General features: G+C 42.9%; 1 protein-coding gene across 1 annotated transcript in view; it reads left to right on the forward strand.

Annotated features, from left to right (window-relative positions):
• Window positions 1-3,127: 3,127 nt before the first annotated feature.
• Window positions 3,128-13,037, forward strand: part of ABLIM2 (actin binding LIM protein family member 2) — a gene marked incomplete at its 5' end in the record, with an annotated part of 99,676 nt that continues 89,766 nt past the window's right edge. Inside the window, 2 exons of the mRNA XM_084266749.1 lie at window positions 3,128-3,143; window positions 10,436-10,579. Of these exons, the coding sequence (XP_084122875.1) occupies window positions 3,128-3,143; window positions 10,436-10,579 (160 nt within the window). The remainder of the gene's footprint in view (window positions 3,144-10,435; window positions 10,580-13,037) is intronic.

Below are 13,037 nucleotides of genomic sequence, written 5' to 3' on the forward strand. Positions count from 1 at the left end.
CAGGCTGGTTCTGAGTGGGAGGGGTTTTGGTAGAGTGCAACTGGTCACTGAAGGCGCAGTTGGGTTGACTGTTAAGTCCTTTCCCAGCAGGGGTGGGATTGACTCGAGAGAGGCTAGGCAGAAATTTGGAAGACATGGGTTTAATGGTAGAGCCTTTCTAACCAGTGGTGCTATAGGTTATAAAGAATTTACAGCCAGCTAATCCGTTTCAGTGTGGCCTAGATTTGTTGCTAAGTTGCCTGGCTGCTGTTTGCAAAGCCATTGGTGAAGGCATTGACCTCAGTAAGGTAACCTTGGTGAACGGAAACCTGACCCAGGATGGTCAAGGGAGGGCATTGCTGTGGCTAATGACACTTCAGGTGAAGCTGTAGAGGAGCCAAATGCCTCTTCCTTTTCTCTAGCAAGGGTAGTGTGCTGTTACTACCTTGAAACCTGGGGAGTTACAGGTGTTGGTGTGAGAAATCAGGTTGAAGCCATTCTGCTTGCTGGATCTTTTGCAGCAGGAGCATTGGCAGGTGGTGGTGTGAGCTGTCCTGCCTGTGTCTCTGCTGCTGTCACAGCTGTCTCTTGTCACACTCCCTGTGTCAGCCCATCACACTAATGCAGTACAATAGTCTTGTTCCTGTGTACCTACGAAGCCCAGGAGCAGTGGTGGAACCTCACATAAACCCCATCAAAACCCTCTGAGCCCTTCAAGCATGGTTCTCCCCTTGCTGCAGCCAAATGCTGACACCTCAGGGGAGGCTCAGGGATCACACCTAGAATTGTAAATACGAATTAGCCTGCTATCAGACTGCATTAGGGTCATATAACATCAAAATGAGAGTTATATAGCACTTAGCCTTGGAAAGGAACAAGCCTGGTGAGCAGAGGGAAAGGCTGTGTGAGAGGGAAAGCGCTTTCACTTTTCCTGCCTATTAATTTACATTCCTTCAGAAGGCTGCTATTTAGCAAAGTGCCTTCTGTCTTTCTGCCAAGCTGAAGTAGCCTCTGGGAAAAACGAAGTAGGCCAAACTCTGCAAATATCTGGAGAGCTCAGCCAGGGTGGCTGCTGATGATCCAAAAGAGCGTGGAGATGGGTTTGGCCTCATGCAGGCAGCGCAACAGTATTGCCATGAAAAATACTGCCAGAAGGTTTTCATGGCAAAAGTCAGCTGCTGCCCGTGTGTAAGAATTGTTAAACATGGAGTAATTTATAGTTTTGATTCAACATGCAGAACCTGGGATTGTCTGACCTGCTCTCTGGGTCTCAGGCTGTGTCAGGTGGGAGCTATTTAAAGGCACCGACCAAGTCTGGCATGGCCCATGTCAGTGGTGTACTCGCCATATGGATTTCTGCAGTCAGAGCTCCTCAGCTGCCTTGTAGAAGTGCCTGTTGCTTTCCTGATAGTCAGTCCTGGACAAACAAAGCAGTGTTTTGCTTTGTATCTGTTACAAAATGTCAAGATATTTCCTGTAAGTAGGAAACCGAAGAGAAACATTCTGAAACTGGGGGAAATTGATTTCTGCTTTAGTTGATGGGCATTTCTGTGACATCCACAAACTATCGTCTGTTTCTGGCTTCTCATTAGGAAATATTTTCAGACTTCATCATTTTATTTAGATGCTTCTGAAGCTTTGATGCTTTTGGATTTAAAAAAAAAATAAAGTTAAAGAATAAAAAGCCTCCACCCCCTCTTCATATAGTGTTGATGAGAATTCATCCGTAGTGAGCAAGCTGGTAAGAGCTTGAAAAAATTGATAGAAGTTTTACTAAGCTATAAAATTTCCTCTTTATTTGAAACAAGCTCTTTTTTCCTTCTCTCAAAGAAAAAAAAAGTATTTCAACTTTTTAAAAAAATGTTTGGGTTTTGGTGGAGATTGGAAGGTATTGAGCTTTCTGTGAAATGATTCGGCATCGACTGTTGAGGTCAATGGAGACAGCCTTCACCATGCCTGGAGACAGCCTTCACCATGCCTGCAGACTGGGGCAGTTCAGTAGATTTTTGAATAGGATTTGGTGCAAAATACTCTTCAACCTGCATAACAGAGTGAACTTCCTGTGCTTTGTGTGCACGGTGCTTCACAAGCTGTGTTGCTTTCACAGCTCACCCTCAGCAGCATCAGATGCTGTGGAGACCTGTTTTCACATTTGCACCCCTGATAGTTGGTATTTGTCAATAGAGAGAAAAAGCTGTTTCCCTGCTGCTTTGTAACCAAGTAGGCAATGGCTGGGTAAAGGCTGGTGAGCAATAGAGGAGGGAGAGGGTTTTGGCTTCTGTAAAACCTGCAGAGAATGGAATACTCTGCATTATGAAAAAGGGAGGTGTAGTCCTGTTGCTGTCCCAGTGCTTTCCTCCAGAGTTACCCAGGTTATCTCCGAGCCATCAGTCCCTGTTCCAATGCATAAGCCATGTTACTGCTTTCCTACAAATTCAGTCCAAAGCAAGCGCTACGGATTTTAATTCTCGTGGTGTATTCACATCAAAACTGGGCAAGCATTGCTTTAAATAGCTTAACACGTCGCTGTGGTGCCAGTGATGCGCAGTGCAACTCTGTGTGAGCAATCAGGAGAGATTTTTGGCTGCCTGGCATCTCACTGACCACCTTCAGGAGAAAGACCTGCTTAGATCCTCTCCTTCCGAAATCAGTGCTGTGCTCTCCTGCACCCAGGGGAAGGGGCTGCCTAGGTGGGGATGTGGCTAGCAGGGTTTCCCTGCTGCCTCAGCCTGTGTTTTTAATTTGTGGCCGGGCAGTTGGCAGGTTTCCCTCCTTTAAGTCTTTTTTTCCCTAGGTGCCCTGCACCTCCCTGGAGTGGCTACGGAAGGTGGCATCACCAGATGCAAAGGCAGCTGTCGCTGGCACGTCCTGCGTCCGGTCCCTCTGGGACCCTGCCAGGGGTAGCCCACCCCTGCGGACGTGACAATATTTAGGCTTCTGCAGGACTCTATTTTTACACGGAGGCGAGGTGTTGGCTCACCTCCCGCCTGGGCGTGGGTGCTGCAGGAGTCATCTGAGCCCTGGGCGCGTTGGTGCCGGAGCAGGGAGGACAGGCTGCCGCAGCTCATGCTCGCCCACCGCGCCGGCGGTGCTGCTCCCCACCAGCCGGACACGCAGCAGCCGTGCTTCTGGTGGAATTCCTGTGGGGATGCCGGAAGATACAGGTACAGTGTGACGACCCCACGTTTTGGGGAGCCTAGACCTGAAATGACTGTTTTCTCATCCGGAGCTGCGGTAACTAAATCAGATGCTGTCATGAGAATAATTATTCAGTGTTTAGGTGGAAACACAGCAGCGTGGAGGAAGATGGTTAAACAATTGATTTTTAAATCATGCTTCTTGTTCTTTTAATTGTATGAATGATGTTTTGGAAATTATAACAATGCCAACGTTTAGCTGACAGCTCAGTTTAAAAACTTTCCTCATTTTATTTCATGTAAATTGACTTTAGACTTTATATTAGCTTCTATTGAAAACAAAACCCAAAAACAGACAAATTGTTTTATAAAGATATATTGGAGTGCTGGTTCTATATCCTTTCTTACTGTAATCTTGCTCAACCCATACAAAAATAGCCTTCGTGTTGCTGCAGTAATGGTTCCTAAAATCCAGCAGTGTTTTATTCCCTGCCTTTGGATTTGGTAAATGTTTAATTATAATAATAAGGGCAGGAGGTTAGCTTGTGCTAGGCTTGCTTATGTGATGTGAATTTTGCACTGAGCATATGGTGAGATTGTGTGCTGTGTTTCCTCTCATCTATTGTTTTATTACTTCACGTTCTGCTGGGTAATATCCTCCTCTGTCTCTGATCCCACGAACTACATAATTAGCAGTGAAAGCAGAGATCGCTTCAGTTGTTCTCCCTGCCTGTTGTCCTGTATCAGCTATAGATTTCTGGTTTGGTGGTGATCCATAGGAAGTGCTGGGAAATGCAATCCTTTCCCTAGTGCCAAAGGAAAGGCTGTGAAAGCTGTTGTTTAGGTGTAGTAGGTGCAGGTGTAGAGATCAACAAGAAATGTGATCCTTGAACCACGTCTTGTGTATTTTTGGACTATGTGAATTGGTTAGAGACCAACTGCCATAAAGTTTTATTGAATGTTTTGAATTTACTGAGTTGCCTACGTGAGCTAAAGAGAGAAGCAGTAACAGTGCTTTGCTGGAGAAGTTACAGCAGAGGCTGTGGGAAGAGCAGCATTTTGGGGGGGTGGCTGGGCCCACTCAGTGCAGAAAGGCCCCACTGGGGAAGCAAGCTTACTCATTCGTGCCAGTGTGGGGACAGTCTGGCTCTCTGTACAGCCAGCTGGGGGTCTCGTGGGGCTGTCTGGTGTGGACATTCAAGGCAAAACTTCTTTAGCTTTCCCTTTTACCTTTGTGTACTTCTGCTTTGTTGTGGGATGTATGGAAGGAAAACGTATTGTGTTATAATGGCAAGGCACTGTAAGGCATGCAAACACATTTAAACCAGCTTTTAACACAAGCTGCTACTTGGGAGTAAAACAGTTTACCTCTAGATGTTTAACATGCAGCTGCAGAGCATCTGGTCCTAACACATGTGCTGCTTGGGCATGTTTGATACCTGTCCATTTGGGCACATCTGCTCCCTCCTGCCCTGGTGCCTGGACCACTGGGTGCATTGCTGGGCTGGGGAACTGCTCTCCCTGAGCATGGATGGATGGAGAAAACTTGTGATGTCTTCATTTCACAATCATTCTTTCTCTCATCCTTTCTGCAGACAGGGTGGTCAAGATCTCAGGACCCCATAAGGTTGTGTAGTGAATCACCAGGGTTTAGAGGAAAGCAAAACTCAAACCTTATATCTAAATTAAATTTATAACTCCCATGTAGTTCTCTGAACACTATGTGCCTTACCCTGTTATTACTGTGATATATTATCCTTACCCCCACGCCAGCAATCAAGTACTTCTATAGAGTCTTTGTATTTTATAGACAGACACAAGGCGGGTAGGGAGCAGGGGCCAGCTTTAGGCACTTAAAAAACAAGAGTAACTCTTCACAGGATATTTAGTCACTCAAATACTTGTTTCCTTTGCTTTCATCTGGGTGTTTTTAAATCCAACCCTGAGTGTTTGGACTGAGGGGACACAAGAAGGGTTTGGAAAAAAAGCAGCTTGAACTCCAGTCCCTAATTCCAGTCGGGTGCTGGTGCACTTGTCTGCTGCTCCTTTAATCCTGCTCAGAGAAGATTGCAAATTTAATTCCCCTCGGGGCTGCCATGAACCACACCCTCCCAGAATTGCTTGATACAGCATTTCAGCAATCACTACTTTGTCCTGTTTCTCAAATACGTGGGGAGAAAATGGCATTTGGGTCTTGTGTCTCTGTATTTTGGTTTTCAGTCACCACCTCTAGATGAAGGGTTTTGGTGTCAACACACAAGATAATTTCCTGCTGATTCCTTCATGCAGAATAGCTGTTAGCAGAGCTGTGCATTTCTGGTTCACAGTTGGAATTCAGCCTGTGCTTTCGTTCAAAAAACTGAATGTTTTTAGGAGCAAAACAGCTGATATTGGTAATTTTAGATATTTTTGCTCAAACAAAATATTTCCATATCGTGAAGTGAATGTAATGAGTTGTGAAGAGGGATGTTCCTGGTGAATTTATGGACGAACCAGTAGTGCTGATTTAACTTTTCTGCTGATGGAGGGTTGCTGTGGAAGGCAAATGATATATTCATATGAGCCTGGAATGAAAGGCTTGCACTTTAAAAAAAAAATAATAAAAAAATTAATCCAATCTCAGGAGAAAGATTAAAAAAACCCCAAGAAAGACACATAAAGAATGGAGAGGGGAGGGAGGATTCTGTGATTCTAAATTGTGTCATTTGTCCCTTTGTCATTTCAGGCTTCTAATCACCAAGAAGAGTAAATCTAATGAACTGGGTTATTTTCAGAGTAGGGTTAAATAATGTGGACTAAATGGGATATGTGGCCTTTTTTGTGTCTATATATTAAACAAAGTGATCTGTAGGCTTCATATTTGAGGTTTGATCCAAGATTGAATGTATATGCTTAAGCATGAGTTGACTTAACTGCTCCATACTTGATTGCAAAGCTCGGGAACAGCTTCTGTGAGTCTCTGTGCTGAGTTTAACCAAAAGGCACCAAACTGGAAGGAGCATTGGGACTGTGACAAATTCTGCAGGTTTTGGTCGTACGTCTCTTCATCAGGTCTGTAATCTACCATAAAGATCTTTCTCATTTGGCTACCCAAAGCCTGATAGCAAAGGAGTTTCTCATCCTCTGTGTGGGCTGGTCCTAGACAAGATCTTTTGTCATGGGTTTGGTTTCCCTCAGCGATTTGCTCTCATCTCTCTGCTGTGAGCTCAGTGACATTTTCTCTCTCAGGCTCCAGAGTGGAGTGTGACCAGGGACTTGTAAGCATCTTCTCTATTTTGTCACCACCATCAACTTGTCCTGTGCTGTTCCCAAAACACAGCTGTTTCAGCCAAATCTTGTTCTCAACCCTGGCACCTCATCCTGGTCTCAGTGTTGTTAAATCCTACCAGTCTAGCAATGGTTCAGGAGCTGTGTTTAGTCAAAGGGGGACTTATTTTTTCACTATGTATTGTGGATTTTCATGGATCCAGTGTATCTTTCACAAAGTTCATCTCTGTCAGGCTTCAGCCTTTACTCCAAAGTAGTGCCAAAACCAAGGTGCTGTGCTTTCTTTTTAACTTAGAAAACAAATATAATTTATCCCATCCTTTTCCCACCTCTATAAAATGCTTGAGCAGTTTGAAATTTTCCCTCAAGAAATGAGCTCAACACCAAACATGAAGAATGTCAATATAAATGTTTGAAGTTGGCAAAGTTGCAGACACTTGAAAACATCATTTCACGTTTGTCGTAAGATGAATCACGAGCGATACCACTGTCCACTCTTCCCCTCTCTTCCCAAGCCAGCAGCATAGAAGTAAATCTGAGGAATGTGTCTTATTTGACAATTTATTTGACAAGTCATTGCTAATTCAATAATCCCAAATTTAGCTGGCTGGAGGGAGGTTGAGCCTTGATATCAGAAATATGTGAGCACTGGATGTTTGGGAAGACTATTGGCAGTGATGTCTCCAGCAGCCAGAACCTGTACACTGGTGGTGCTGTGGAAAGAGTGTTTGCTAGTTCTTTTCTTGCTGTTTTTTGGTCCTTGTCAAAAAGTGTCTGCAGTGAGATCATTTGAGAGTTCAAAGATTGGGGGAGGCAACTCTGCTAGGGGAAATGAAGACGATTGGGCATTCATTAATATTTCTTCTTAGAAAAAACTCAATATTAAAGTTAAGAAGGAAATTTCTATTTTCATTAAATTCTCTAAACCAAGGCATAAAGCTAGCATTTAGTTTTAAATGAGCTCTTTAGTCAATTAAGATCCAAGGAGAAGTCTCAGTTCATTACACTCCATCAGTAATTCACTATTTCCCTCATTGAATAGGTTGATTGTATCTTCAGCTGCTTGTAAGACTGGTTTTGATACTTAAAGGCATAAGAGTAGAATGCTGAAAATTACCATATAAACATATTTTCTTGAAAATTAATTGAAACATTTTTAAGTTGACATGTGGTTTCTCAAAATTGTGTCAGTGATTGTAATTTCAACATGAAGCACAATGTATTTAAAATACTAAAAATTAAGCTAATGTATCATTAATTACATCATTATGTTTTGCTAGATGAATGAATAAGTATTTAAAACTGTCTTCAGAACTGCAGTTTTATAATGAGCCTAAAGGCCCTGTATTCTCACTGGGGTTTCATGTGAAATATTGATTAGCTTGGCTCTAAAGCAAGAGGAAAGCAAGATAATTATTCATCTGGCTACCATGGGTATTTTAAATATGGTTTGTGTTACTCCCAGATTAATGGAGGAATTCCAACAGAAATACAACATCCTTTCTGTTAGAATTTATTTCGTATCTGAGTTGTTTTGCCATTTGGAGGGGTTTTTTGTGATTTGTTTTTAATTCTCAACCTTGATGCAGAGACCTGAGGAGGAGGAAATGCACTGAACAGTTCTGCCTTGTAGTCCTGGCCACTGAGCTCCAAATGCAATGTGGGAAGCAAAACTTATTCTGCTGCTTTGCTCCAAGTCCAGCACTGAACTCCCAGGGGCAAAAGAACAAACAGAAAGAAAGGAGTTTCCTCTGGAAGGAGAGATGTTTTGACTTCAGGGAGAGAGGGGTGTGCTCGGCATGAAGGGCTGCGCTCAGGGCTCGGCCGTGGTGCATCCAGGTGGCTCTGGCACACACTCTGTGCCGTGGCTGGGACACCCTGTCCAGGTCACAGCCCTGCCCGCAGGATGCCCAGGGATGCGCTGTCATGTCCATCTGCATGCTGCTGTGCCCACCTGGGGCTGATGCCTCTGGGGAGATGCTCTTCAGATGCAGCCATAGGAAGAGTCAGGCATGGAAAAAAAACCCCAAATAATTCATTCCAATCAGAATTTTCTATCTCAAATGTAACTTTTTTAGGCCAACGCATTCTGGGTGTGGTCAGGTCTCTTTAAGACAAGTCATCCTTGAATTTAATACGACAAACTTAATGCTTGCTGGTGACTTTGGAGAGAACAAACCTTCTTTATCCATAGTTATGAACTGTTACCCGCCACTCTACTGAATAACTTGGGAAAACACTTTGTTTTCATTTCTTACAGGGCTGATTCTTTTGCAGGGTGGGTAGTTTGCTTTGGGCAGGTTACAATAAAGAGAAATTCTCATGTCAAAAGTTTAAGTACTGCAAAGTTCAGAGCTTCCTCTGTTTCCTTTTGAGAAATAAGGCAGATGTTCGTATTAGCTTGAGCTGTGTGTGCCATTTGCCCTCTGTAAATCCAGGCATCTGCCTTCCTGTAAACTTGTAATTGCCTGTCATGCTGTGTTGTTATTATTGGATATGTACTTAATTATAGCCAGGGCTTTGGAAAACAGCTCCAGAGTTAACATTGCCTTGAACAAGACTTTTTGCCCATCCCAGCATGCGTAATTTCAGTGAACAAGGCAGAATGCTAATGGGTGCTGAACAATGCTACAGGCAGCTCAATCCTGTGTATCTTCCTGGGGAAAAAAATCCCAAAACACTTGACTTGCAAGAGTAGAAGGTTCTGGTTTGGACAAAATTACAATCCAGTGTGTCGGGTTCCTCCCTGCCCCCAATCTTTTTCTTTCTTTCAGAAGCCTTTTTTTCTGAAACAGCAACTCTGATATTACAGTAGGAATAGAGAATAAAGGTCTTGGGCTGTCTGAGTTTAATCCAGTCTCTTGTAAGTTGATGAGTTGTGCTGCAGCAGTCTGGTGCAAAAAAATTACATCCCAATTTCATTTATTTTTGATTGCTGAGGAAAGAAATGGGTTACGTGGCAGTGAGATCCCTTGGCTAAACCCTGAAGGAAAGCACGTGGGATTCCCATTTATGCTTAGTATATTGCCCTGGGAGAGGTTGCTCCATCTTGACTAGTTGTTTGGTAAGTTTAATTTGAAGCTGAAACCTTAAAACATTGATCACTTTGAAATAGCAATCCAGCCTTAGAATGAATATGCCATATTGAAGAATGTCATTAAATACGTAGTTTACTTAAAATGTTTGATGTATTTCCCTGTTAATAGTATTTCTTCACACAGGAGAAAAGCCAAGTCTCTTGAGTTATCGTACAGCACCTTTATAATGAACTGCCTTGATATTTGCTCTCTAGACTCCTTAGTACCCTGCGATAAAAAATTGATGGAGGTACTGCAGTAAAATAGCAAGAATAAGGTTGTATCTCATCTGTTCCACATTGGGATGCCAATTTATATGGTTATCAACTGCCCAATAAATGCAATTTCTAATTTACATCACCAGATGGCAGCAAATTTTTAATTAATTTAGTATTTTACTAGCCAAGATAAACCTAATGTCTTGAAATCATGGTTTTCTTACAAAATGACAACAACCTTTGCTTAATGGTCAGATGTACGTGGTATTTACAGGGATGTCAGTGTCTCAGAAGTATGAAGTCAAAACATCCACGGAAGTGTATCTCTATCTTAATATCAATTAAGAAGGCAATTACCTTGGATTTTAAGGATTAGTGTAAGAGTAGCTAAGTCGTGTTCAAGGTATTTTGGGTGAAAATCTATAGTCTTGGTTTTCTTGAAGAGAAAATGCAACAAAGCATTTCTTGAAATGCAGGCAGAGGTTCTCAAGACTTGACCATGTGGATTCTTCACTCTGTAAGAAATTCTGATTTGTTTGAAATGTTTGCAGGCACGAGCTTTGAAAGTTATGAAATGGGAAGGTTGGCTTAGCTCCTGTAGCAGGTATTTCCTCCTCTGCTGGCCAATGCCAGAAGTTGAACTGTTTTATCAGCTTGACCTGTTCTGTCCCAGGTCTTAATTGTCATTATTTGTAGGTCTTACAGAAGATTCATCTGATGGCCTTTAAAATGACCTACCTTTTGTTTTCCCTTACAGTTTCACAACCACAGGCTGTACATAGCCAACTGGAGAAGCCATCAAGTACTGCAATTCTCTGCAATAACTGTGGGAAGCCGTGCAAAGGAGAAGTTTTGAGGGTTCAGAACAAATATTTCCATATCAAGTGCTTTGTTTGCAAAGGTAAGTGTGTGTGTCTGTGGTTACTGTGAGTAGGCATGTGCATTAGCACCAGGCATGTGAACTTATGGTCCTGAAAACTTCACAAGCATGTTTTATGATCCAATCCATGATTTGTTACTGTAAGATTATAAACATCCCAATAGTGGAGTGTATTTTAAATGGGTATAAACCTGTGGAGTTTACTGTAGAGTTGGGACCTGAAGAACACTTCAGGAGAGCTGATGTGAAACACAGTGCAGGGGTAGGAGAGAATTAATGTTTGCAAAGTAACTCAGTGTCATCCTTCTCTGAGCTTAATAGCACATGCCCCAGCGTGGGCTGTGGCCACCTCTGTTCAGACTCTCTTGTGTTGGACTGTGATGCTTGAATACCAGTGTCACCCTCTGTGCTTTCCCATTTTTGGGAGAAAGTGCTTGCTTTGGTGCAGGCTGGTGCCTGGCTGTGATAGAATATTGTCACACTGTGGATGGTGGAAGGATGGTCAGGGAAATGGAGGATTAGCTGACACAAGACCCTTCTGTAGATGCTTGCTTGGATGAAAGTTTATCTGTGAGATCTAGTTGGTTTTGAATGTACAAATGAGTTCATGTTAAAGGATGTTTAGTGGACAACCTGCTTAGCTCATTATAAAGTGGTACCTTGAGTGACACTTGTGGCACAGCCTAGAAACATGAGAATGGCTCTGGGCTCAGCTGGGTCAATGTGAATACTTCCATATCTATTTAGGTGGAACTATCAGAAAGAAAACTGCCAGCTACACTGGTTTTTATAAATCCCATAGAATTAAGTATATAGTATTCACCACCTGAGTCAGCCTTTAATGAGTTAGGCAGGATTAAATGTTTACCTCAGTAATTGTGTGGTTTGTGAAATCTCACACAAGAAAACCAAGCATAGTGCTCGATCTTACAGAGCAAAAATATTGTGGACACCTATTTGGAACCAGGATGGTTGTTAAAGCAGAACACAGCCTGTACATACAGCTTTCCAGCTCTTTCCAAGCCACCTGCTCTTATGGCCAATTTGATTATCAAATTAGTTTTTCAAACCTAACTCAGGAAGAGAACAGCTAATTTGTTATTCAGGAGGCTTGTCTCCCTCATGAAGTCTCAGTAGCATACTGATATGTGCTCCATATAATTACCTTCATGAAATCCAGGCCTCCTTTTATACAGATCTGCTATGAGAAAACACTGTCAAGTCCTATGGGAGGAACCAGACACAGTTATACTCCCACATTTTTATTTCATAGGGCATTTCTTCTTAGAGGTCACCAGGTCACCTGCAAATGCAGCAAGTGGACTCAACTTGTTCAGTGACCCCAAAGTAAGGCTGTGTGGAGGCTTTTTTCCCCACTCCCATGCAGAAGATGATGATTAATATACTGTAGAGGCTGTATTACCCCTACCTGTCTGCAAGGGATAAGAAGAGTTGGTTTGCTTCAGAAAGATCTTGCATAAAATGAGGGAAACCAATTGCTGTGTCAATAAAGGACAAGCAGGTTAGCATCTGTTAGGCACCCATCAGACTCAGCTGGTGCAGGAGGTAGTGTCAGAGACAAGTGGTTAAACTGCTGCTTGGTGTCAGGGCTCTTGGAGTACGGATATTCCTCCTTACTAATCATTTTGCTAAGGTTGCACACATAGTTGGGTTTTTCCCCCCCTTCATTATTTGAATGCCATCATTTCTTTTATCACTTTTCAAGGGTTTCCATCGATTTGCTGACATCCTTCTGGTATCTGTTTTTGTTTTGTTCCTGGGTTTTATTTGTTACTTAGGAAGCATAAGTTGCTTTCTAGTGTGGATGTACCATGCTGCTAGGTGAGAAGAGCTTAGGAACAGAGCACTGAGCACACTTTTCACTAGCTAGCATAAAGGGCAAATAAAATCAGGTTCAGGAACTGTGATCTGGGTTTTTAATTAGGTGCTCAATGGATGATGAAATGTAGTTAATGTGTTAGAATTTAGGACTAATTACCTCCTCTCAGCCTTGGAGGAGAGGTTCATGCCATGACCCCTTTTCTGAACCCCATTTCTTGTCATGCTGCTGGACTGTTGTGCATGGGCAGGTTGATGATCCTGGGAATGTATTTACCTTAGAGTTGACTCCTCCCTGTGGTGCATTTATTTTGATGGTACTCAGCCATCCTCTTTGCCCCCTCTTACCTCACCCACCAAAGACTGCCCCTTGGAAGAGCCATGTGCAGCTGCAGGACACTCCCAGTACAGATCATCTCACGTGTGGGCTGGCTGCGTTGCCATGCTTAGGTGGTGCTGCCTGCCTGCCTAGACTGACTGCATCCACATGGAACCACCTCACAGCCTTCATCAGAGAACCTTAGATATCTGCAAATCTGCAGGAAGACATGGTCCTTCTCACAGTGTTTACAGATGTGTTTAGATGGAGACCACAAAACTGACAAAGAACCCCTCAAGAAGGACAAATTGAGAGTGTCTA

Source organism: Gallinula chloropus (assembly GCF_964237585.1).
Source record: "Gallinula chloropus genome assembly, chromosome: 7".
Classification (NCBI taxonomy): Eukaryota; Metazoa; Chordata; class Aves; order Gruiformes; family Rallidae; genus Gallinula; species Gallinula chloropus.